Source organism: Dermacentor variabilis, chromosome 1 (assembly GCF_050947875.1).
Source record: "Dermacentor variabilis isolate Ectoservices chromosome 1, ASM5094787v1, whole genome shotgun sequence".
In the NCBI taxonomy this organism is placed as follows: domain Eukaryota; kingdom Metazoa; phylum Arthropoda; class Arachnida; order Ixodida; family Ixodidae; genus Dermacentor; species Dermacentor variabilis.
The window spans coordinates 110,322,823-110,350,669 of record NC_134568.1 but is presented as its reverse complement, the minus strand read 5'-3'; the positions used below and the strand labels follow the sequence as shown (position 1 = coordinate 110,350,669).

The 27,847-nt window shown below is 46.5% G+C and overlaps 1 protein-coding gene across 1 annotated transcript in view; it reads left to right on the top strand.

Moving 5' to 3' along the window:
- The first annotated feature begins 5,572 nt into the window (after positions 1–5,572).
- LOC142582819 (neuropeptide SIFamide receptor-like) overlaps positions 5,573–27,847 on the top strand; it is a 252,785-nt gene continuing 230,510 nt past the window's right edge. Inside the window, exon 1 of the mRNA XM_075692882.1 lies at positions 5,573–7,555. Coding sequence (XP_075548997.1) covers positions 7,093–7,555 — 463 coding nt within the window. The 5' untranslated portion in view covers positions 5,573–7,092. The remainder of the gene's footprint in view (positions 7,556–27,847) is intronic.

Genomic DNA, 27,847 nt, shown 5'->3' with positions numbered 1-27,847 from the left:
CAAAAAATAAAAAATAATAATGTATAGTTGCTTTAAATATTAGCTGGAACATATTACTCGTAGTAGAAAGGGCTCCCAAGGCTATATACACAGCGGCGCCGACGTACTAAAAATTCAACAGCTAAACACCTTCCCATTACTGGTGTTTATCAAACCAGCACTCCGTACGTAAATGTAGCCCTGTAGCAGGGGCCAGTTCCACCACGGGCACGGTGTCGGAGCTCATATTTCACATGACCGTACCTATGTCATCATTAATTGTCAAAAAATTGCAGCATTTTCTTCTTTAGGTCTTAACTGCGAGGTCTTAACATTAGACAGACAAAATATATGCAGCAAAACCCTCATTCTAATACTTCAGCACTTTTCGTTTTACCGTACAAGTCCGCGCTTATCCATGTGTTACAAAGTACTGAAAATGTATCCAGTGCTTTCCCTGGGGCAGCTGTTTTTATTCCTGATGATGTCAGGAAACCGAACCTGATGCCACCAACGTTCAGAAGTCTAATCGGGAGCGCACAATGTTCTCGCACACCTTGTGTGATGTACCGTAGCGCTTAGGGGCTTCTTGTATAATGTAGGAGAATCGATTGCAAAAGCAGAAGTCCACTATTAAGCACATGCGTTTAAAAACGTTCATGAACTTGATTTGCGCCAAAAAAACCTGTCCAAGATTTCACACTTGTTCTTTAAAAAGCCTATCAATACACCGGCTGCTTTCAATGGCACCAAATAAAGCTATTAAACCAATGAAAATATTGGTGACATCATTTTATCATTAGATTGTTCAGATTGGTAACCTCTAGATATATAGAGTAAGTTGCGAAGTTGTGTGCGCAATAACGAAGCTACATGAATTAACTTTTCAATAACTGATCTTAGGTGGCTAAAGTGAATGAGTAGTTTCTAGCCCGTTCTCAAGGTTATCTGGCCGGGCGAAAAAATATTGATTAAATATACTTCTGTCAGAGCTATCCGAACAAATACGTTGTAATTAAACGCTCTCTGAAAGGGCAAGTGACGCAGAAAAAGCACGTCTGTAAGGTCAACCTGACCGCACTTAGCCTTTTGTGATATTGCCATCAGAAGCATGGCTCCGTGACCATGTTCCTTGCTGCCAGTCCGCTTTCCATTTTTATTCACGTTGTTTTTTCGACGGCAAGCTGTTTAAAGCTTTAATGTCAATATAGCAGTGAACGCGTGCCCCCTAAAGTTTGCTTGGTCGCAGAAGAGATGAATCACACAATGATAGTGAAGATTAAGCGCGGCTCTAGCATCAAGCCAATGCGCTGCCGCCGAGGCAAGGAAGATAATGAAGGTGAAGAGCTAAGTAGTTTCTCATGGAGCCATGCCGATGGGGACGGTGCCACCGTGACGAAATTTCAGGCGGCGATATTTACGGCTCAGGCGCTTTTTTTTTGCGTTGGTTTCACTTTCACAAAGAGGTAATGATATAAATGCAGTGTCATTCGTTCTTGTCACATAGATCTAAATATGAGGTTAAATAAACTAAATCCCATTCGTCCCCGAGAACAGGTGTAAGCAGGGAAATGCTGGCTCGATCGCTCACATATATACACTCACACACGCATGCACGCACACACATATACAGACACACACACACACACACACACACACACACACACAGCCACAGAGATACGACACATGTTCGCCCACATACGCATTTACACACGCACGCACGCACAAACGCGTGTTTGCGCGTATGCTCGCACGCGCATACACGCACTCATGCGCACGCAGATTCAAATACGGAGGCACAACCACACGCGTATGTTCAAATGCAAGTACACACGCACGCACGCACAAGGTGTGCACACGCATATGCATATGCACACTCCCTCTCCTTCCCTGCCACTTCAAAAAAACATGCGCGTGCAGACAGACTGAAGGGCACTCGCTCGGCAATTACCGTTCAAATTCTAGCTACCATAAATTGCTTTATGGTTTAAATTTGGCGCTTGTTCAAGTCAATGTACCCTCGGCCGAGAGGGTCCAAATGATTTGGTCCTGCGTGTAACATAAGCGCCCATCCCTGATCAAAAACTGCTTTAACGTTGGCATATGTTGTTAGAAGGGACTACGCTCTCGGATCGAAACTTATCTCGTCTGATATATTGAAAAAAAAAATGCAAAAATTTTTTCCCGTTCAGTTGCGCATGTGCATTGCCTTGAAGTTCCTCAGAATGGTGAAGGTGCAAACTCTAGAATTCCTGTGCATATCCATGCTAGAAGGCACGATAGTTTTTCTTGTTCTTTTTTTAACGTAACACAAAGAGATGCGCATGCTTGTTGTTATGTTGTCCAAGGAATAAAATCTAATTATAAAGGTGCGACTTAACAAATGACCAACACAGTGGTACCTTCAGGCAGGAAAAATAGCAAATATGATATGTGAAAAGCACCACTGAAAAGCCAAAACTTGAGTTTTCGTTTGCTACCATCTAGTGGGAGAATGTGGAGCTAAGTCCTATGTGGCTTAAGAAAGAGATAGCACGGCATTGAACCGTTGCCAGCGTGACGCGGTACTACAAGTGCGCGCGATTAGATCTTTCGGTTGCAACTTCAGTCTTTTCAGCAGTGATAAGCTTGGGTTTATCAAGATACCACGTGAATTTGCACGAGTGCATATCAAAATTTGCTTTTGGGAACGGTGTTACGCTATGTGTAGAGAGTCGAGGTAGGCATCAATCGAAAGCCGAGTCTCCGGACTATATATACGCTGTAGCGGCCATTACGAAAGCAGCCGTAGTTTATTACAGCTACTGTTTTCGTCTCGAAAATCGAGTACGAATTTTTGTCGCTTCCATAAGCTGCCATTGCTGGATCTTTAACCGCTCTGGGAACAAAATTCGAGCTTTACACAGCATTATTATCACTGTAATTGTCTCGTGTGGATTGTCTTCTAGTACGTGTCCATCACCTGCCTTTTTCAATAATCGACCTCAACTTTTATTATTTGCGAAAAACCCACTCGTTCCATTGAAAACGCGCTAGCTTCGTGCCGCGGCTGCTTGGGGTGCTAGCTGGTACATGTGCAGAAAAGGTGGATATGCATGGTGGTCTAGGATTGGTCCATCCCTTCGTCAGGCAAATTGTTTCTCGCCTGTTTTTATTTCCAGACAGTTACCGTCCGGTTTTGCGTGAAATTGTGCAACTCCAATGAGTCCCTTAGCTTCCCAATATAGTAGTGTCATCAAATGCCAAAGATGTCCCACAGGATCTTTGTGGATTTCTTAAGGATGTCGTTGACCCATTTCTTGCCTTGAAAGTTAGATCCAGCTTGGAGTTCATGTTCACTGCGAGTCGAAAAGCAATTTCCGCGGCACTGGTGGACTCGATTATTACAGATCCTTCGTATCGTGCAGCTTATTTAAGCCGACCTTATCAGGATGTACTTAAGCGCGTCCGAAAAATATGTGTGCCTCCTGGAGTAAAACATTTTTCTTTAAATTACATTCTGAAACACTCCCTGTTAAAACTTGGTTGAATTCGAGGTGCTGATTTGTGCCGCGGTCAACAAACTGTCGGCTCTGTCCACATGCCGGGACCATAGATTACTGTTTCATAGATTGTAGGGTTGAGGGGCGCTTTGAAAGGACATTGGGATCACTACATATTCAATTAGGTTTCTGCCATTTAATATTACGGGTGGTCCTCCCTATGACATGTCCATAGCACTTGGTTTATACAGCCTATGGAGATGTAAACTGTGTGATCGCCATGGCGAAAGCCCCCGATCTACAAAATTCTTTCGCTGAAGTGTTGCTTATGTGAGAAGTGCGTACGCTGCGCAGGAACTTCCGCCGGTCTGGATGCACTTGTTGGACACACGCATGTGTGTGTCTGCCCGATTTTTGAGTATGTAGCCGTGTCCGCTCTGTAATATATCGGCAGTTTTGTTTTCCGTGTAAGAAATAAAAAGAGAAACTGACAGTGGCTGAATCGGTTAGCCTGGTGGGCTCGTAACCCAGGAGTCGGCGGTTCAAATCCGCAGCTCGATAGGCACAAAATTTTTAGTTTCGCGTGGCTTGTTCTTTTTTTTTTTTTGTACGGCAACACCAACCCCGATGGCGACACGAGGGAAGCAATACAAGCTTCGCTTGAAAAAGCGATGGTGGCTTAATAGTTCGAGCACCTGGCTGCTTTGCTCTACGGCAGATGTCCGATTCCCGCAGCGGTCACACATTATATTATATTTTCTTTAAAGGAGGCGAGACCGGAACCTACCTATCGCAAAGTGCCAAGAATGAGGCAAAGAATGCTTTGCGTTAAAAGTGCAGTACAATAGGACCCTTTATAGCATAATGTCAGTGCGCTCACTATATTTCCCCATGAATGTGCTTCAGTTATTACCCTTCTCACCCTGCGCAAACGTTGCTCCCCTCTTTCGACTAGCGCATACTCGTATTGTCATATGATGCACAAACTTGTATTGCCTGAAAAGATTATTACCGCTTTCTTGCCAAGGCCGCCGCGTTTTGCTTCACGGTATTCTGTTTGTTATCGTTAGCCTCAGTGAATTCTCGGCACGTCGATTCTGTATATTATCAAGTAAGTGAAAAAAAATGAGCCCAATAAATAAGTTGCTGTGATAAGCTCAATTCGTGACACTGTTTTCCTAACGGTACAAACGCTGACCAATTGAGATTAGACTGTTGTTACAAGATACGCACACATGAGCAACTTTGCGCATATTAATATATATATACACACGGGTATGGGGCACAGAGTAAGAGCGATAGCACGAGCACTCCTCCCTCAGCTATAAAATCATGTTCATGGACTTCTACAAGGTTTCTGCAAGAGAGAGAGAAGGAGAAACAAGCAAGTTGACAAAAAGGAAGAACGTGCAACTGGGTGGTGGAGTGATAAGGGATATCAGCCAACGATATGGAAAACATCGGAGTGAATTACCTCTACCCGTTCCATTTTGCTTGTATGGGAAATGTGTAAGTAAGTTACTCTATTCAAGGACACCAGGAATAGAAAGGGGGCTGCGCATGGGATATGTGAAACTAAACACAAAAACTGTATGTTACTCTATGCAAGGACAGCAGGAATAAAAAGGGGGCTACATAAACAAGTCAATCCACAAACGCAAGTCAAACTTCACAGACAAAATAGAAAGAACCTTGAGCAAGGAACGCGCGAATTCGTTCTAAACCAGGCGCTGCAGCAGACTGTCTAATCAAGGGTAGCGCAATGAAGCGGCACTCGTTCGCCGTCGCGTTCGTCCCGAAGGGTAGACGAAGAATCGCACGACAGCGGCAACCACACGAGAAAGCTGACCAGTGCGAAGGCGACACGCCCGGACTGCCTCCGCGGTGCGGATGGATGCGGCGAAACCGGGCGATTCCTGCACGATTCGGAAGAGTGAAGGTGGGCGCGTCGCTCGGTCAGTTTGAAGCACCCTCGAGAGAGGGCGCTACCCGAAAGAACGCCCAGAGAAGAGAGGCGAGGAGGAGAGCGCCTTCGGGGGGAGGACGAGAGGCGCAAACCACGGCTGACGCTGTGCTGCTGTGCCGCGCTTGTTCGGCCGGCTTCGGTTGGCGCTCGCCGTTTGGGCCGCTCAGTCGCCCGGAGCGCGGGACAGCGCACGTGTGTTTGGCGCGGCGGCGGGCTCACCTGACGACGCTACGGCAGAGAGCTGCTGACAAGACTGCCTTCGACGACCGACGCCACGTCTGTTTGCCTTCGCCATCCTGCTGCTGCTCCTGCTCCGTCCGCTATTATTATTATTTTCTTTTCCTTTGAACTTTCATTTTTCTTTCGGGATCCTCAAGTCTGTCACGGATCTCCTCGCGACGAGTCGCCTTCCTGTCGACAACTCGTTGCAAGTAACGAAGTGTTGTGCGCTTCGGTGTCTCTTGCTGAAAGCGGTGTCGCATGCTGCCCAGCTTTGGCGGGACTGACGTAACAGTGTTTCCGCGTTCATTTCTAGTCAGCGAAACGCGAGTTAAGCAAGAAACCTTGCCACTCACTGTCTCGAACGGGAACGCGGCTCAGAAACAATTTGCCTATTTGGTGGTTTCCATTGTCTTTCACGACGAAAAAAAAGTCCAGGTAGGTCTCCGAATTACCAGTGTTGTATAGGGAACAAGCAGTGCTTAAGAGAGTAGTTAAGGCAGCGGTTGGTGTCCTCTAGCGCTTTCGTTGCGTTGCTCCTTTGTCGGAATGTTAATGGTTGGTCGTGAAAAAGTCGTTAGTCTCCTTCAATGCTGACACTGCGTTAGTCTGTCATCGGTATGTTAACGTTCTACTTTGGAATAGTCGTCGTTTACCTGGAATCATTCGATCAAGCGCAAATGCCGTTTCTGTGATTTCTGTAATAAAAATAAAATTAAGTGTAAAGTAATAAAAGCAACGAATCGTGTGATAAGTTCTATCGGCGAGTGACCGGTGCTGCCGGAGCATAGCGCACAGATTAAAGAAAAAAATTGTGATCCATACGGGCAATTTTTGCCACTTCGTTGACAATCACGAAGACACTCCGTACCATACGTAAGTCCACTCTCACGTCCTGCAGTGACGATTCTAGCAGTCGACTCTTAGCTAGGCACGGTAAAGATTTATCGGTACGACCACTTAACCAGCTATTACGTCTTCTCTAATTCGTGTCAACTCCACGCAAAACAAATTAAAAAAATTATTTTCCCTGTGCCCTATCGCCGGCTTCCTCTGTAGTCTGGCACAGAACTCATCGAGCTGACATTGGGTACGCCGCATACGCGCAAATTATAACCAGACTACCGCGGACATAAGCAGTCAGAAGCAACGCGTCGCACCGGGCACACTAATGCGGCCGCCGTGTGCGGACTGAATCAGCGATGTCTTTTCTGACCGGCAGCAGCGAAGAACTGGGGCATCGGAACTGACTGACTGACCGCTATCGCGTGGCGTGTGTATACTGCCTACAGTGCAAACGCGTGCATCTTCACTGCTCTCGTCGCCTGCTCCGGACACTCCGCCGCAGCCGCGGAACATCTGTTACGTTTGACGTCGTGCGACGTGGGGAACAGGAAGTTGTCTCACTGTGGTGCCCGGTCTGCGATTTGACCTCCTACCGAGCGCATGCTGCGCTCCACACCCCCGGCGGCCATGGTGCGGCCCGGCGCATCCTGGCTGTCTGTGATGAACTCGACTCCTTCTTACTCGAGAACTGTGAACGCCATGGCGGCGTACGGCGGCGAGGCGTATGAACCGTTAGGCGGCGAAGAAGGCCGAAGTCAGACGGCAGCGCCGCCCGTGCAGGACAATGGCTCTTGGAACAACGCGAGCGACTACGACGACCTGTACTCGATCCCATCGGACCTGTGGATGCGCTACTCGCCATCTATCGTGGCCATCTTCTGCCTGGCGTACACTGTGGTCTTCATCATGGGCCTGCTGGGCAACAGCTTCGTGGTGGCCGTGGTTGCGCGCTCACCGCGAATGCGCACCGTCACCAACTATTTCATCGTCAACCTGGCCATGGCCGACATCCTGGTCGTCGTGTTCTGCATTCCGGCCACGCTTGTCGGCAACATCTTCGTCCGTGAGTATATAAGCGCGAGGGCTGCTCTGTGTATACTATTTGCTCGACTCTACGTATGTTGTCCATAGTCTGAATATTCCGAGGCTGTAGAAACCGCGAACCTTGGTCGGCGGAGGGGAAAAAAGAAATAATGTTAAAATAGACAAAAAGGGCGGGCACTGGCACTAACCAGCAACTAGGTTAGTGTCGAAGAGGCCCCTGATACTACGCTGAAAAAAAGTTCAGTGTAGAGAAAAGCGGGAGAGCACAGCGTAGTCAAGATACGAAATAAGAACCAACGCGTGCTACCTTGTCGGAATTTGCACTACTTTTCGCTGTCACTTTAGCTCATGGACAACTAGCATATTTATCCATTTTTGACAAGGCTAAGACGCGAGAAAATTTGGTGCTATTCTGGGATTCGCACTTTGTCTCTGATACTTCCGTGCATCGGTGTGACATTCGTACATCCCTCGCTGCTAAGCTGCCATCGAGAACTCCAAGACATTTTTGGCACTCTGCCACTACGCTGCCACGCTTGGCCTTCGGCCGAAAGCCGTCTGAACCTGTTTCACTTTTGTTTTAATAAATGTACCGGCAGCTGTAGTAGTCAAGTGTCAGGTGTCTCATCAACAAGGAGTAGTCATAAAGTCGTCGAATTCGCAAGGAAGCTTTGTCGGGCTTCGGAATGGTTGCACTCCGCGAAACCAGGCCATCGGGTTCCGCTGTGCATCTCAGACACCTGCCGACTGGAGCGTTTCTTCTGTCAGCTTGTAAAGCATTTTTCGTTTAAAGTATACGCTTGCAGTCGGTTTGCATAGACTGTGCCTGTCTTGCGCCGTGCTAACATGCCACGAAAGAACTTGTCTTCGTCACATCCATAACTAAGACATGTTCTCTCGTCACTGTATCGAAACTTCACGGTTCATTTGGTGTGTGGTGTCTGTTAGAAGACACGGCTTTCATTCGTGTAACGGCGCATCTGCACACTATCTTCAGCTTTCTCGTGTGTTTTTTCTTATTTTTTTTTTTGGGGGGGGGGGGCATTTATATTCACCTGAATACATGCATTGATTATTTTCGCTGTTCGCATAATTGTGAGCGCTCAATGCGATGGGTGCGTTTTCTAGGAAATCTGTTAACGAATGTCATATTCAACGAGGAGGCTATAAGGCCAGCAAGATATTTCTTGCCCACATTTCCAATATGCTAATAAATAAGTTAGACAGTGAGGTTACAATGACTCGCGCGGGAATATTCAGAAGCGATTTGGCGGTTTCATCGGGCTAAGAGTAGTCACATAACTGCTCGCGTAAATCTGTCACTTAGCGATTGTGTTGAAAAAATAACGGGAAGTGGGTACTTTTGTTCAGACTACACTTGTAGACGGTACTTGTAAAAAAGAAAAGAAGAATGCTGACTCTACTAAGTTGGGCATTATTTTTGCGAGAAAGATAACTTGAAGTTTCGGCTGCGATGTAGTGAATACGCGGTTTGAGGAGCGTTTTATCCCGTTATGATTGCCACAGAAATGTCGCCAAAGCTTTCTGAAGGGAGATTATAAGGGGCCGGTAGGTCTCTGGAAATTAGGTTACTGTGGAAGATTATCTAGTTAGTGAGTCGGCCTCTTCTGGTGATAATGAACACCACTGTCAAGTGTCAGTCCGAAATTTATCGCTTCGGGGCAAAACCAGAGCAATTACGCTTGTTCGGCACCGGTGCGCTCGTATTTCTGAAATTGCTACATAGCGCGAATTGACTGGCCGGATTATCTATAGTAATGGTTAAGTCATATTTTGAGTAGCGAAACAACATTGCACAATCGCCAATACGATCACTAAGGAAATTCAAAGTATTATTTCTCAATAAGGAAGTTAGGGGTACTAGATTTTCTACTCGTAAGATGTCTTGGGTTTTACGTGCACCTCGTTTCCGGCACGCCGTAGTGAGGGACTCCAGATTTATTTCGACCGCCTGCTGTTCTTTAACGTGCACCCAGTGCATGGTACACGAGCGTTTTCGGATTCCGCAACCATCGAAATGCGGCAGCCGCACCTGGGATCGAACCCGCGGCCTCGTTCTCAGCAGCGCAACACCGTAGCCACTGAGCTAACGTGCCCTAATAATATGCTAAATATCTGCGTAATATCTTGTTGCATAATATCTTGCTAGAAACTCAGTTCCTAGCCGTAGTTTTCAGGAATAAGAGCTGAAATCCCCCAGCGGCATGCATTTCAACATTTTGCGCACTGTGGAAAAATATAGTAAGGAATAATGGTAACTGGAAAAACAATGCACTTCATGGCATATTTTGAGTTCGCACATTTTCGTACTGGTGAAAGATACAAAGTTTGTAGAAATAAGTATTGTTTGAGTGCTGGCTTATTTCAGTTAATTCTAAACTTACAGTACGCCCTGTAAAGTCAATAATTTAGAATATGTTTAGTAAGCTTGTGTTAATTATTAACGGTAGAGTTATTCGTCGCTCAAATTTTGGTGTCTTACGCTGATGTGAAGCTTGGTGGGCAAAAATGATCAATTTCTTTGTCTAATCCCTCATTTTTAATGTTAGAAAATTGTCGTCGCTGAAACCTGTGGTATATTATTGTCTTGGAAACTTCTGGTGCGGCATAACGTAAAGCTATTCCAAACTTTTCTGTTCCAATTCTCCAATCAGCGCTCCGCGATTGGTCAAACATTTTTGGACCACCCCCACTTCGCCTGTCTGTCACGCGACGACACGAAAACCGCGATAGCTCCCCATCTGATATGGCGTGTACACACTGATTATGCATCATTGGACCGAACAAAAGAAAAAGAGTTATTTCTGATTCAACGCCTTCTCGCCATTAGCCCTCGGCTATTGGTCAAAAGTTTTCGGGTTGCACCCACTTCAACTGCCTGTCGCGCGACGTAACAAAACCTCCAAAACTCACCGCGTCACAGTGACGTGTACGCGCTAAAGATGCATTAATATGCCGAACAAAACTGAACTCTTTTCTGAATAGCCGCAGGTTGCCCCGTTCCGAAAGGAATAAAAGATGGCTGCCGCCGATCTCTCGGGCACTGGCTACCCGCACGTGCAGAGAGCATGGATTTATTTGCGCATAATCAAACTTTCTGCGTGGCCGGGTAACGTTTTCGAGCACTTTCGGCACGTTTACGACCTCGTTCTGCCAACTCTTCCTTGCTCAGGATCCGTTTTAGCGGCATTCTTAGCCTCCTGTTGCAGGCCGCCGTGATTTTAGACAAGCCACCGCAAGTTAAATAAGGGAAAGCGGACCAATCGCAGACGCCGGCACCACCCTCTTCATCCGGTTATCTATTTTCAATGGGCTGGCTCGGCGCAATCGAAACCCTCTCGACTTCAGCGTGCTGCTCGCCTCCTGGCAGCCAATTACAAATCGAAAAACATTCAGTGTAGGCAATGTTATTCGTTTTGAAAGCAAAAAAAAAGTGACCTCCAAAAACTAAGAGAGCGTTTGATTAGGCTGTTGAGGGAACGCTGCGAGTCACCGCCCGATCCTTGCCTCAACGATCGACTAAGGGAGAGAGCCAAAGCAACAGCCAAACAGGAAGGAAAAGCGAAAATTAACAAATTTAACTATTGTTTCTGAAAATATTTGAAGATCAACATCTCCTTACTTAAGAAGAAAATAAAGAAAAGGCCGCCGGAAGTAGAGAATAATTCCGTATGTTTTGAAACACGCTTCTACAGTTATCAGTGGAGCCGCCTGACATAGCCGCTTCTCTGCTGTGCTAATGTGAGTGTTTTTCTGACCTTCCGTGGTGGGTGCAGTACTCCTAGAACCGCAGCGCCCTGTGCTCTACGCGGTTATACGGGACTGGTGACCACGCATCGTTATGCAACTTCCCAAATAGCAACACGGGTCGGTTTTGGCACTTAGATTGGTAGAGCAGTAAACGAGGGGTCCAAAGAACTGTGATTCCTCCGTAAACATATATATTTCTCTATAATTCTTCCAGAGCTAATTAAAAAAAACGCTACTACAAATATTAATTTTGCACGTTCGCTTGTTAATCTCTTCTTGGCAAGGTTCTTCCTGCGCATCTTTCATGCGCGAGTCCATTTGATGTGGTTCCTTGTTTGCCAAGTAAAGGAGTGCTGTATCTCATAGGCGTACCTGTGAGGTACACCTTACTTCAATTCTTTTTTGCGGGTTTACGCTTCTTTATGGCGAATGGTGGGCATTATTTCACATTTCTGCTAGTAAATCTACTCCCCCCTCCCTCATTTGCATAGGAAGAGGTACCTCAGGTTGCCCCCCCCCCCCCCCCCCCCTGAGAGAAAAGTACTGGGTACGTGCCTGTGTTTCACTTGTGCTATGTTATAAATAAATGAATAAATAAATGGAGTGAAGCGGTAGCGCTTACTGATAACGTTCAAGAATACCAAGTGATGATGAAAGTTCGCTCAAGCTTCCCCGCGCCTCTATAGCCAGGCATTAGAACGTGTAACCACAAAACTTCTCTTTTTTTGTCTTTAATGGTGCATTGTCCACGTACCAACTCTGCTTTGAACGACAAGCGCCGTTCTTCCTAAGCGTTTCGAAGAAGAACATAAAACAACCTCTACGTATACAAGTGCGACAAGATTTTTGCGGGGTGCACAATTGTGGGCAAACTGCAGTTTCCTCGCGCTTTCCCAGGCGAACGACGACAGGCCGGTTTGCTCGCTTCCTTCCGCAAGGAAAGCGCCGCATCCGGTCTTCCGCACCCGCTGTCCGGCTCGGGGTGGCGGCCCTGCTGTACGTACCGGCCAGCCGCGCTCATCTGCATGACCAGAAATTTCTCGGCTGTTTGCCGACGGCCAGCTAATTGCTGCACCCTGTCGTGCCACGTGTCCTCCATTAACATTTGCTCCAAAGCTTGTTTTGCAATACGTGGTCGGCGAATGCAAATGATTTACCTCGTCTATGCTCCATCAATTTGTAACCAGGCTGGAGCGGAGGGCGCCCGACTTTCAACCCCGTTCAGTGCCGCATCTTCCACTCCGTCAGGGCTTCGTTTCTTCTTTCTTTATATTCGCGAAAATACCTGCTGCAATGTATAAAGCGAGAGGTAAAAAAAAAGAATCGTTCCTAAACAGACAATGTTTCGGGTGCGAGACACGCAACAGAGTATCGGCTGGCTGCTATCATGGCGGTTTCTTTCTTCCCCCCGAGTAACACGAGAAGCACAAATGAGCAGTCCAGCATGCTCTAGCGCGATGTTAACATACGTAAAACAATTGCATCTGATTATCCCGAAGGAAAATCAGCATTTCTAACGAACTTTCGCGAGAAGGGGTGCAACCAGATGGCTGACGCTGTGTGCGGTGCGGTGGTTCCAAAGAAACAAGGAGTATCGATGTGCACCTCCATTACGTGTTGGACCTCCCTGTGGAACATGAGGCAAGTCGCTAAGGTGCTAGAAAGAAAGAAAGAAAGAAAGAAAGAAAGAAAGAAAGAAAGAAAGAAAGAAAGAAGGAATAATGAAAAGAAGAAAAAAGAAAGAACCCTCTTTCTGCTCCGATGAGGTTAAAGTGGCTTTCTTCTTTTTCTGGGTCCCCTCGGCCAAGTCGCTAGATTATTTGTTGATGACAGCAGTAAGTTGATGATATCATGTAATGACAATTTGAAGCACGCAAATGTCCAAATCCCCAACAATAATAATAATATTTGGGGTTTTACGTGCCAAAACCACTTTCTGATTATGAGGCACGCCGTAGTGGTGGACTCCGGAAATTTTGACCACCTGGGGTTCTTTAACGTGCACCTAAATCTAAGCACACGGGTGTTTTCGCCCCCATCGAAATGCGGCCGCCGTGGCCGGGATTCGATCCCGCGACCTCGTGCTCAGCAGCCCAACACCATAGCCACTGAGCAACCACGGCGGGTAAATCCCCAACAAGGCGATCGTGAGTGGATTTTTATAGCACAGCAGCCAGTTTCATATAACGCGCGAAGTGAACGTCACACACACACACACACACACACACACACACACACACACACACACACACACACACACACACACACACACACACACACACACACACACACACACACACACACACACACACACACACACACACACACACACACACACACACACGCACACACGCACACAAGCACACGCGCGCTGTGCGCTATCCGTGGCTGACGTGCTTATACCGGGTGTCCCAGTTAACTACGACAGATTTTAAGCAAACCCAAGAGCTCCAGAAGAATCGCACCGATTGCATAGTAGCGGCAGTAGTGTGTACTTACAGCCAGTATATTTTTCATCACGAATTATTAATTAAGTAATTCCTTTTCATTAGTGAACTTCTTAATTGCTTGAATCGCAAACATGTCATTTAAAGAGTTGTAGGGCACCTTGAGTGACCCCCGAATCAAGAATTTATTTCTCGCTGAAGTGTGTCTAGTTGTTTTATTTTTCTAATCAAAAACAGAAGCGCGCCAACTACGCGAAATATGAAATAGATGCGCGCTGGCGTGCCGCTACTCAAGCGCCTCCAATCAACGTTTGAAAAACATACGGCTGCATTCGTTTATCGCCGCATCGTACAAGGCTTATCAATGCGTCAGCGGCGTGTTCTCGTGATGCCGCGACCATCACACAGCGTGAAGCCCTGTATCGAGCTGCCGCCGCTAGTAAAAGCGTGTGTATCCGTGGTTATTCGCTTGGGAGCGCGTGAGTAGCGGCGCGCGATCTATTTAGGATGCTTTTTTCTATTTCGTATCTATTTCGTATTTAGGATGTTTCGCGCGCTTCTTTTTTTTCCCGGAAAAACCAGCGAGGCAAAACTGAGCACAAAACAAATGCTTCATTCGACGGTTATTTGAGGGGCCTCACAACGTGATAAGTCATATGTTTGCGATTCAAGCAACAATTAAACAGTTCACTAACTAAAAGCAATTAATTAATACATCGAGGTGAAAAAAATACTGGTTGTAAGTACACACGACTACGGCTATACTATGAAGTCGGCACGATTTCTCTAGAGCTCTTGGGTTCTTTAAAAAAATCTTGGTCCAAGTTAATTGAGACACCCGGTATATGAACGAAGTGTTTCGTATTTTGCTCAGGTTACTACCTTATGGAATAGTTAATTTCACTTGGGCTGCATCACTTGGGCTGCCTGTTGCTGCCACGGCCAAACTTTGGTTGTATAGCTGCTGCTACAGCTGGTCACAGGGCTGCTGCGGGCAACGACCAAGCTAAACGAGGTGCAAATTTTCGGCGACCCTGGTGCCGCCGGAGTGACATATCCGAATTCGCAGGCTGTCGCTTGCTACGTTGGAAACGCAGGAATATATTTTTGCCTTAACAGTCAAATGCTTAACTGCGTACGACGACAGCTGGACAGCGCACGGGCTGGGCCCTGACTTCTGCCGCACTTGTATTTCCCCTTCCTTTTTATTTTCACCTGATTCTCTCATCTGGGTCTGCTGCAATCTGTTTGAAGTCAGTCTTGCGTACTGTCAATGAACGCAATCATGAAACATTCCCAATGAGCGCTTTATTTCGACGTGCTAAAGGCGCACCGTGAATGTGAAGTGCCTCAGTGAAGAGCTGTAGGACCTTTAAAACGATAGAGTCTCATACTGTGAGAAAATGTGACGTGGATTTGCCGAGGAATCGCATCCCAACTACATTTAATGTTCTTAGGTATAAAATCGTATTTCGTATGCTATATAGCCTCACAACTTTTCATGAGAGCAAATGAATATTTCTCTTTGATAACTATTAATTCAAAAATTTGGAGAACGCTTAAGCTTCGCCTTCAAGAGTGGAACGCGATAGCATTCAAAGATTCCTGACTGCTTCTCACGCCTCCCGGCAACTGGAGCGTAAGTAACCGTAATGTTTACCGGAAAACGCTCGCGGCGAACGCTATGCACGAAGCCGGGTTTTCTGGTAGAAACGCGGTCTCTCGCATGGGCCGCAATGTGGTGGAGGCGAGCGCCATCTGGAAGTGTTTCAAGGAAGCGGGCGCGCCGCTCCGTGGACATCGAGATATTATTAGTTGAGCGTCTTTACGGCACGCTCCGCTCCGAGCTGCCCCGCTAAGCCACAGCGGAGCGGCGAGCGATTTTCAGGTTTTAGTTAAGGTTATACGTTTAGCGCAACGGAGCGGACCTTTCGTAGTTGCAGCGCCCCCTGGCTAAATTCAGGGTAATGCAAGAAAATAAAAACACTTTATGATCACTCTTATACAGTAAAACGTGTATGTGTATATATATAACTTATTTCTCCAAGAAGTATCTAGACGTGCGCTTGTAATGTGTTACCGGTCCATTTTATCCAATGGAAAATAAAGCGCCGTCTTGGGGAACGCCACGTGTTAGCCAGCGAGCTTGCTTTCTGCATCCAATCCAATCCGTTCTGACGCCAACGCTAGCCAAAGTGCTGCGCGGCACGCTCCTCTCAGGCAGCTTCTAAGCGGACCGTGTTCTTCGCTCCGCTATACCGCTTACGGCTAAGCGGACGGCGCATGCGCATTCCCGCTTCCGCTCCGCTTAACTGCTTAGCGGAGTGTAAACACGCTCAACTAAAACACTCTATTCACTCGCCGGCGTGCGCAAATGGCGGACGCCGTCTCCAGTCTATGCATTGTAGAAACGCTGGAAAAGGGGTTTGTTTGAGTTTTTGCGTAACAGAGTTATGATTTTTCATATATTCAAATTACAATCAGAAAGCTATCATGTACGTAGGTTGTGCGTAAGTCGAAGTTTACGATTTTTCCGCGTATTTTAGCTTGAAAAATTCAACTAGTTCATTCAAGTCCTTGCGCCACGTGGAAGGTCTGGGTATGTGTGATTCGAAAATATTTTTGCTGACGTTGACGTCGGATTTCCGGCGACGTGGGCTCCGTAACGTTATCGTGTTATTACTTTATTTCCAGCTCCACATTAGATAACGCAGTTCACGCTGGCACCGGCAAACATTCCCAGCGCTAGATCGAGTATACATGTACAAATAGCCGAAAGTATATACGGGCGCACGGTCGCCGCGGTATACCTCAATGGTAGAGCACGGAAATGTAGTAGTAGTCCCGCTTGGACCTCGCTAGTTGTTACTTATAGTACACGTTTCTCTTGTATTCCTTTTAAGGCGGTAAGCCTTTAGCGGCTCATGAGTGTCCGGGCGCAGTCCGTAGTGGACGCAGGAAAGCGGTGATGACCAGCGAGAGGAGCAAGGAGAGGAGGTGCCATGCCAGTAGCACTGTGCGAGCGGGCGCGTGGGAGAACGCGGACATGCGCGTGGGGGTGCGCACACGTCGGCGACCAACCTTGCAGCCATACGGCTGTGATTGCATCCCATGCTCGCGGCCACGGCGGCGTCCGTTCGCAGAACAGTTCAGAAAACAGCAACAGAGGCAGTCATGAGAGACTTTCGCCTCTCGCAGTTTAGTTAAGAAAAGGGCCATTAGGTTTTTTTTTTATTTTCGCCCAAGTCACTAGTCCGCGTGTACGCACATTTGTGTGATCATTTCGTTGCATACCGCAAATGAAAAGACTGACGATATATTCCCGATGAGTGATTTATTTCGGAGCGCCAAAGGCGCAACCTGGTTAACCTCCCTCAGTTTCCTTTTCTTTCTCTTTCTCTTAATGGTAGTGCATCGCAAGCGTAATGCAGAAGCTGTGGGTTTGGATACCACCTGTAGCAAGTTGTCTCAATATAATCAATAATCAATAAATCTAAATCTCATTTCAATAAAAACGAACAGTTAATTTTTTTTCTGTGTTTACCTGGCTTTATTGTACTAACTTCATGTGGTTGTAAATGACAAAAAAATTCCGGCAGCACCCATCTCACGATGATTGTCGCATGTAGCCACACACCGTACTGCCACCACCAGAACGCGCCATGTATGAGCCATGTACTGCCTGCAGCTGGGCTCCTCTATCGCGCTTGTCGCTCTGAACACGCCGTGCCACATAGCGGCGCGCCCGCGAAGTCCGCGCGAATTCTTCCTCTTTTTGCGTGGCCTCCGGAATGTGTGGTGAGCTGGTGCGTTCCAACGATCAGAATTCATTCCTCGCCCGCCTTAGGCGTTCGCGGCACAGCGCTAAAAAATCAGGCAGCTGTGAAGCCATGTGACGCGGTTTCAACTCCGCTCAGCATTAGATAATTTTTTTTTTCATTGAGCGGCGTAGAGAGGCTAGATACATAGATGATCCCAAAGTGGCTTAAGCAGACTATTTATGCTATTCGCATTAGAAATGGAACCGTATCTGAAATTAACCATCGATGATGTGTTTCCACATCTCGAATGAAATCGAACGATTTTTCTCGTTCGCGAAAACAGACCGCCTAAATAGAACGGGACGTTTCGTAAACGTAATTCAGTCTGACTGAATAGTCACATTGTAAAATTGCTTCCTAGGTGGAAAGAAATGCAGGGTTAAAACTACAAATCGAGACGAGCGCTTGACACACGGCAACGAAGGCGAAAGAGACAGGAAAAAAGCAAGTGCAGCGTCACGCCACGAAGTATCGCGCTATGCGCCGGCAAACTTCGCGTGAGGACGTCAAAAACATGCCGTTGAAGAACGGCCTTCCAGCACCAGGTACTCTCTGAAATGCGCGGTAGACGTAGCGCGCGAGATATTGGTGTTTCGCGGTGAAACGTGCTGCGTAGGCCACGCTGGACATTGCGCAAGTGTTCGCCATGTCACTGAGAGGCAAGGAAGGAGCGCATTTATCTGCGCATTGCAACACGCGGATGCCTCAGGAAAGCTTTGGGAGATTAGGTTTCTGGGAGAAACCAAGAATATTGTTTTATTCAAGCGCTCTATGACGCCTCCAAAAAAGAACGCGACCGTGATCTTACTGCATACAGTATTATACGCGTTTTTTCTGACACTGTGCTATGAATTGCCCCTTTATTGTGCGTTTCATTCTTGTGTTTTGTTTATGCTTCTGGCTGGTGCGACAAACAGTCGCACAGTGTAAGCATGTATGTGTATACGTGCGTGGGTGCGTTTGTCGGCATTCGTGCGTGTTGTCGTGTACTTTGCAACCTCTGTCACCTGGCAAGCCAGTCATGAGTGCTCGCGCTATAGCGGTCACAGTGGCCTGGTACTCCAGTTCGTGCGTTTACCGCCCCTTATAATAAAGGGGCACTACCGGTTTTAAGAAATTTTGACATTACCTTAAAATAATTTATTTTGTTTTTGGCTGTGAAGAGAAAGTAGACACTAGCTATGTTTACGTGACTAATTGTTAGAAGGACTAATTGTTGGGCTAGTTGGTCTGACATATTGACTGGCAAACTAAGCTCGAATAAGTTATAGTTAAGACACGTGAACCAGACCAGTATAAGCGCACGTCCTCGTCTGTTTCATGTGTTCAGCAATGTGGAAAGTTGGGCTAGTTGGTCATTAATCATCATACCACGGTGGCGAAGCAGCGTACTGACAATGACAAGGCGAAGACACATAAGAAGACAGCGAGTGTCGTGTATTCTTGTGTGTCTTCGCCTTGTCCTTGTCAGTGCGCTGCTTCGCCACCAAGGTATGATGTTTTATGTGTCTTTGACTAATTTATTCGTAATTAGTTTTCCAGTAAACATTTACATGAACCCGACAAATTCGAGTGGATTCGGCTTGTCGGACTGAAATCCGATCGTCGGGCTCACATACACGCTGACAGGTCGGGCTGAGTGAGCATCGAGGCAAAGTCAGTCAACCCGCCAGCAAGGGCTGCGTTGACTCACTCAAACCACTTCGCAGGGTGCATGTAAACGCGGCCGGGTCGGGTTAACTCTACTTTTGACTCGACCCGCTTGCGTTGAGTATATGTAAGTGCAGCTATCGTGGAATAATGTTATGTTTGTTTTGAAGAAACGCGCATGGAGTTTAGCCGAGAGTACAGATTCTTGAACAAGTTGATAATGCAAAGTGCAGCTCTAAGCGCTAAAAGGCGTAGACAGTAGAGACTCGTGACTATGAAAGTGCGAAAAAAGGCGCAAGAAGTCTGTGTTATTCATTCACCACGCGCCCGTTCACCTGTTTGGCAACAGTTAATACACAGACAGGGGCACACGGAAACGTTTTTAACAACAGTGATTTATTAATTGGCAGACTTAAATATATGCTTTCGAAATCATATAACATGTGCCTATATTCCCGCGCCAATAAAGTAGTGTATTTCCCTTTTTTTGCGGCAGCAAAACGGACGCATTCGTGACCCATTTATTACCGTTTAATAATCTGGCTTTTCCCTCTCAATCACGCCTGCACTTGTCCTTGTGGAGCTACGGGTTTGACCGCCGGCCATAGTGCCCGCAACTCTATGGGCGGTGAATGCAAAAATTCTCGTGTACGATGTTTTAGGGACAAGTTACGAAATTTTAGGTGGTGTAAATCATTCCATAGCTCCCCTAAGGCGTCCATCTCAGACTCTATGTGTCATTTTGGAACTTTGTGCAATGGCTCAGCAGAACACCGTGAGCAGAATGGCTCACGGTATTCCGAGAAAAAAAAAACTATTCGATTTTCCTCTTAGTTTCTGACAGCACTGAGCAATAGATAGAGCACATATAAGCCAAACCACATCCCGACCCCATCGCATATACGCTTCTGAAAGTCTTTCTGGAAACTTTCCTGGCTTGTGATGAAAACGTTTTGTGCGTCATCTGAACTGGGGCTGCAGAAACGGTGATCCTCCTTTACGAAAACTTGGCACTGTTGCCAATTGGAAAGTCACAGCTATTTCTCCTTGTTGATTTTATCTTCTAGTTATGCTTATTGCGATTAATGACGAAGGACAGAGGGTAATGTGCACTTTCGGCCCCACCGACTGTAACTGTGCGCACGAGAGCGCACACAAAGCCTCTACAAAGGAGTCTCTCAACGGCGAATGCTCCAGCTCCACTCAGACAGAACGTTCGCTCGTTACAACGCTGGTTCCTCAGTCCTTGACTCTATACAAGCGTGCCGTTGTTACGACGAAACGTTGGCAATGCAATAGAACCCCCAAACTCGACCGGAGGGTGACTCCGTGCTCAAAATGTGTATTGTAGAAAGTTTCGGGGAAACCAAGTCATGCCTCCACGATGGTATTCAATCGGAAACCTACCAGTGATTCCCAGGTGTCTCAACAGCTGAGGTTAGCTACTTAGCGAAAACTTGCTAGCTGGGAAAGTGGAAGCAGAGGCTGAAAATAACTAATCTGCGGAATGGGAAATGCAATTTCCTTGCTGTATTAAACACGCACTGTCACCGGAAGGTTAGAAACTGAAGTCTATAAGAACTGTAAGGGAATTAAATTAAGTTATAATGATCAAGCAAAAGAATAACAATAAGGCGGGACAAGCGCGCTGGTATAGTTAAAGTAAGTCAGTGGCTAAACGAAAGGGAAAATGTATAGAAATTAACAGACCTCAGTAGGCTGTCCGCGTGTGCTCTAAATAATTTTTATAACATGTCAAAGGTATACCAAAAGCACAAAACGCCCTCCTTTCAAGGAATAAAGCAGGCTGCACTATCGAAAGGTGTTTTCCAAGGAGGGCTTTGCACTTTCCTGCCCTTCAGGTGGTAAAAATGACGCTATAGGACGCACAAGAGTTGCCCCAATTTTCGACGATCATTGCATACGAGAAACAATAAATAGGAAGTGGTTCGCGTAGACGACACCCAGGCTGCGTTCAGAAATAAAGGTCTACATGCTCTGCGTTATGTTCGCTGAACCTCACGTAACTCACCACGTAACTACATAATACTGACCACGTAATTCCTAAGCGTAACTTTACCTTCAGCCGTAATCAGCGCCTGCAGGATGGCTGTGATGGACTAGAAGAAAGAGAAGGCAGTGAACGTGAAGACAAACTTTAGTGCAGTGTGTTTAATTGTATGAGCAGATAATGTCAAACTGTTGCTGAAGAGAGTTACGAAGCGCGGTGCCAAGTTCTTTCTCGCTGTTCTGCTCCTGGGCAGAAGTGGAAGGCCGCATTCATTGTCTACAGCGATAGCCACATTTCAGTATAGGAGTGGAGGGCGTTGAACATCCGTCAATTCAGTGGCCATCATCAATTGAAGGAAGCTTGTATTAAAATTGTTGTACAACTCTCCACTGCAGCGTCTAAAGCTCACTTGTTGATGAAGGACGTTGAAAACATAAATAGTTATAATGTCACTGATAACATATGATTATCACATTGCGTAAAAAGGCAGAAAAAGTAGCAGAAGAAAACTAAGGAAACGTTGTTACAAAATGCTGATTCTTTTTCTTGTTTCAGTTCTAGTTCGATGTTTCAATCTAGTTCAATTCGTTTCATTTTTATTTGTTTCATTTTCTTTTCAATTCCGTTATATTATATTCTCCATGGTAGAAAAACAGCGCTAAAAATACGGACAGAAGGAAGAACACAGGACAAACTCTTCCTTCTGCTGGTGTTTTTAGCGCTGATTTTCTACCACGGATTCGTACCAACGAGCTCGCTTTCAGACACTTAAGTTATATTCTCCAAGTCTTCAAGCTGCCTATTGCGCGTACCTTTGTTGAGACCACTGTTCTAATGTTTTTGTCTGACACTGACTGGCTGTTCAGTGTATCTGGCATGGTACACAGTTCCTGCCTCTTCGCACTGTAACGTGGGGGATGCTCAGAAGATGTGCGACTCTTTCATATCATCCGCAAGCGTCACAGTTAGGGCTGCCAGCTTATCCAATAAGAAGCGAGTATTACTTGGGAGATGTGACACCAAGCCACTGCCGCTACACAACAGTTTCTTTACTCGTTGGTAGCCTATCTGGGACAAAGATATTCATGTCAGAGCCAGTAACTGTTGCTGGCTGTTCTTGAAACTCGTTGAGTTCCACAAGGTCAATGTGTTACGACGTGTCATATAGTAAAACATAGCTGCTGCGATTACTCTTGCGAGTGGATAGAAATTCGACTGCAGTCCGACCTTTCTGCGAGGGTTGTCTTATATAGCATCTGTTTAGACTTAACATTTCTTTGGAGATGTCTAACTCGACCAGACCCATGGTTCTTGGACGTAGAGACACGATGGTGTAGTAGATTCTCGGGTAAATATTTAGGAGACGTTGCGGAGGACGTCCTTTGCTGTCCATTTTCTGCTCTTATTTTGCGTTCTTTCTTGTTATTAGCCCTTAGATAGCACTTCACTATGCAAAATTGCCACAAATCTGGCTCAAATTTATGCAAGATTACGGTGGGAGAAGTGCAGGTCCGTTTATCTTAGTAGTGGCACGATGATGCGCTTAGTGTTTAGGCCTTTGCGATGGCCAGCATGTATGAAGACGGCTTCAGCCCACAGACATAATAGTATAAGACCCTTGACATTGGTGGGCAAAATTGGCGTTCCCTAATATTAAAATCCCTTGCAGGAAGGCAGGGAACCTCTCAGAAGTGACCGCAGTGATGCCACCTATGTGACCATCAACGCTATCCCATCTTCCACCCTGTAGACAGTACTGAAAACGTGATACATCGTTCACGTTCGTTTTCAGAAGTTTCATTTGTTGTGCACAGGCTTTGGTGTCAGTCTAGGCAGCTGATCCCGACAGCGTCCCTCATAACCCCAAATTTAGCTCTGGTGCATAGAACTCAATTCGTTATAAAACTGGCTCTGTAAACATACAATACCTATGTCATCATCAAACCAAGGAGAATGGCTACTGCGTGAAACGGAGACGCACCGGGCTGTGTAACACTAGTTGCGAAAGTGCGACTTACAGTTTCTAAGCAGTAAAATATTGCTCTGCTTAGAGTCATATATTCATAAAAACGAATGAGAAATGAGCACTTGGGAGGAAACTCCAGAACTGTCGAAACATAGTACGCCTGAGGGCTATTGTGAAACTTGTCGCTGCGGGAAGCGAAATAAAAAGAACGTAAAGAAGTGAGGCAGGTTAAGCCCGTCCCGCGAAAGAAGTCTCCTTGTTATCTCACTGAGAACGGACCTGCGTGCAAGCGCAAATTTTGGCGCATTTCCTCACAGAGGACGTGCGCCTCGTATTCTCGGTCCGGCCGCTCTTGGAATGGCTCCGACAGTTTCCACCATTCTGCTATTCGCGGTGCGTCGCACGGCGTGCACCGGGGCTTTCCGTCGTTACAAAAGCATTGCGGTCAGAACGTTCCTTTCTGAAGGCCTTCCATAACTTCGTTGTGTACAGTTCAGAATGCGTTCCTGCTGCGAGAAACGACGCGCCTTTCGGCAAGCGCATATTGGCGAGTTGCCAAGTGGACCGCTTTCTCCGCCTTTTGTTTTAGAAAAAAAAAACCTGTTTATGTTATTTTGCCTTGCTGGTTCCACGTCCTGGGATAGTTTGGGTTCGCGGAGCGCATAATATGTACGCAGGCCGCTGCCGCCGCGGTTAGCAAACTTTTCAGCTTTCACGTTGTTTTGTATGCAAACTAGCCTGGTACGTTGCAGGAGGTTACCACGAGCAAACTCGAGCATCAGCGTGCAATGATGAAGTGGAATACGTGCATATGTCAACAATAGCCAGTTCTCTGCACAGCTGACACTTCAGATGTTAAAGGCTTCAGTCTGTGGGATATTATAAGCACGTTGCAGGCGATGCACTGCAAGCATGGCGAAGTATGGCGTCTCTGAAACAGCGCACGCTTTGTGCAATACGAGAGCATCGCACAGGCTGACAGTTCTTGCACACATGTACATTGTTCGCGTGTCGCTTGTAACTGTATTATTCCCTCTTAATATAAGGTGCTCGAATTAATTGGGCAAAGCAGCCCAGGATCTGCAATATGATATAAAGACCATATTGTATAGTCGAAAGTGCAATCATATGATCACTGTCCTTACGGAAGCGAAATGGGGTAGGAGATTGCAAGCGTTTCAATCCTATCTGATTGGTCCCTGAATTAAACATATACGTTATTTGCCATTATGTCGGACGAAGAGCTAAAACGAGCCTTGTAAGCCTGCAGTTCACGCACGACACAGTAGATTCGCATACCAAAAGTATGAGATATCGTTAGGAAGAACAAAAAAAAGCGCCGCCGGTTCCACGGTTGGTTGTTCGTTTTCAGAGACAGCTAAGGTTTATGAACCCGCCGTGGTTGCTCAGTGGCTATGGTGTTGGGCTGCTGAGCACGAGGTCGCGGGATCGAATCCCGGCCACGGCGGCCGCATTTTGATGGGGGCGAAATGCGAAAACCCTCGTGTACTTAGATTTAGGTGCACGCTAAAGAACCCCAGGTGGTCGAAATTTCCGGAGCCCTCCACTACGGCGTGCATCATAATCAGAAAGTGGTTTTGGCACGTGAAACCCCATAATTTAATTCTTTAAAGATTTTTGAGCATACGCAATAACGGACCAGCTGCGTTCATGACGTGAACATGAGCCCGTATCGCAGAACCGAACATGTTATAACGACCCTGAAATCGGTTTTTCGCCAGCCCCTGCAACGAAGATATGGTCTAGTTTTTACCACGTTTTCAACATACTGCATGTGGGCACTCAAAAGAGCGGTGGTAACCGAAATACGAGACACATTATTTGTATAATTAGCGTCACTATGCGGAGAAAGGTCCTGCGGTGAGGGCTAAATCTGACATAGCTACACATCGCGACTTATTTGTATGAGCACTGCGTGTTCGCTGCATGTGGGCGTCGCGCAAAAAAGAAAAAAAATGCGAATTGTTTTTATTGAAGCGTATGAAGAATTTGCAGACGAAGCATTGCTTCTTTATTGGCTCCAACAAGAATGTAAGCGTTCTTTGAACAGGCTGTTATTTAACCCTAGGTCTCCTACTACGGTGTACCTCATAATCAGATCGTGATTTTTGCACTACAAAACCGCAGAATTTTAAAGATAAGCTTTTTTGTCTACTTGCCCTGGTTGCACGTGACTGCCTGGCTGCTGGGTGCTGTTGGGTTAGTCGCTATCATGCAGGATATATATATATATATATATATATATATATATATATATATATATATATATATATATATATATATATATATATATACCAGCGAAATGGCTTATATAACCTTATTTGTACATTGATCAAGTATGCAGATAACACATATAATAATTAGTAAATTAACTTGCAACATAAAACCTGATTACGTAATATATGACAACCATATCCTAATCACACCGATCGAATAGTGAATTATATTTCACAATTTTTTCATTTACTTCTTTTTTAAATTGAGACATCGGGTATGTGCAACCAGGAGTGTGGCCGTTTTCCAAGGTAGGTGTGTCCGACTGCGGCACACGAGGTACAGAATACCTAAATGTTGCCTGATACAAGTCGTACTTTACTGCGCATACGCCTGTCACCAGCATTCCTCCCTCGACAGGCATCGTACATCGCCTTTGTCCTTGTGCCATCGGTGCGTATACGTCTCACACTATGCATCCGTCTGAATTGGAAGTTTGCGTTTTTTCATAGCTTGTGAACTATGCAGTGCATAAACATAAAAACTAAATTGCATTGAAGTTGTGACCTTTGCGGCGGGAAAACATCAACATTCCATGAGATTACTCAGCGCATGGGAGGAAAGTAAACGAAATTGTACTCGTCGCCGTTACTTGTAAACCACTTGATTACCCGCCTTACGAAAGCTTCGCTTCGCATAGATTCCAACGTGAGCTTTGGGCCCAAGGTGTCGAACCGAAAAAAAGAAATGCTGGTTCGGGTTCGAGTTCAGTGCGTTCCGATTTCTCTACCGTCCAGTTCCGGTTCGAAGAAATGAAGCTTAAAACGGTTCAGGAACCGGTTCGCAGTATTCAACCGGTTCGCAAACCGGTTCGATACAGTAAACATTATCTTGCCTTATCATGGTGACACACTGCACCACTGCTGCACAGTGCTATTGACTTGTCCGCATGCGCAGGTTTTGTCAGGATGTAGAAGGAATGGGCCCCCTGACACATGACCACAGCCGAAATTTACAGAGGCATTCGCATAGCTGAATTTTCCTATCGAATTGAATAACAATATTCGAGAAAAACGACCGTCGGATATTGAATCCAATATTGATGACTCACAATTTCTAAAAAAAAAAATCAATGAAAATTCCGTAGGGTCTCTTCGGCAACAAAGGAATTGTTTACGTTATTTGACAGAGGTACATAAATGTAATACAATACCTTCATGTCCGCCGCACGATGACAATAAAAGTAATCAAAAAGAGAAAGGACATGTCACAGATGCATTCCGTAAAGTATAGTACCCGTTGAAAGAGGTAAAGGCAATACTACAGTACCGCGCATCATTTTCAAGGCATACTAGCATGTGGAGATGAGTCAAATAATGGATTGCTTTGTCTTTGAGACAGCGAATTCATAGCCTGCCTAAGACGGGACTTGGTTACTCCACAGCTGGGAACTATTGTGCGTAAGTGACCTTCCCCGTGTGTTTGCTCAGGAACTCGATCGTCTGCGCAGCAACTGCGGTCCTGCTACACAAGAATTATTCGGGCGAGTCTCCATTAGCATCAGCCTTCTCCCACATAGACTGCAAAAACTGTTGCTGTCCCTTATAGTATTCGAATGAAACTGTATGTATTGGCCTTGAAGATGCAGTGTAGATCCGGGCGTTGAGGTGCCGACAACAGGAACAGCGGCCGCTTGGTTTCATGCCGGATTCTTTTTTTTTCTTTGTGTGCTCGTTCGACGCCCGATCCATACCGCTTGGATAAATATTTCGCGTTGCCGCGATTTTAGCGATGGCTCTTTCGAAAATAACAGATCGCAAAGCAGCCCAGGCACCTTGATAGGAATAAGTGAAGACGTTTTATTGCGACAGGAATTCTATGGACACTCGAAGCGCATTACCGCCGTCGGCGTCGCCGTCTGGTTCCGTATAAAGTGCAAGGGTGATAACACTGTCGCCGCGCGCCCTACGCTGTATGTGCGAGAGAAGGCGTGCCAGGGGAATTGACGATAGCGGCCCACTCTCGCCCCCGCGCGAGAGAGACGTAAGCGGGGAGGGAGCGCGCCGTCTTTCGTCGTGCGCGAGGCACCCAACGTTGCGAGGCGCCGGGGAGGGGGGGGGGCGGCATTCGACTCCGGCTGCAACTGGGCATGTGGCGGCTGCGCGCGGACGCCCGGCCGCATCATGAGGGCGATCTGCGTTGGGGGCAGAGCCTAGGCGCGTCGGCGGCTCGTAGCTTTGTGCGTGCTGTGTGTTCTCGGCTCTCACTTTTCGTTGAAGCATTAGACGACACGAATGTCACTTCGCTCGCTGCTGCTGCCGCGTTTCCTTATACAGCCGATAAAACTACTTACTTCGTATATCTGTCCGCTAATTTGCTATCGCAATTGATGCTTCGCGTTTCGGGCGAA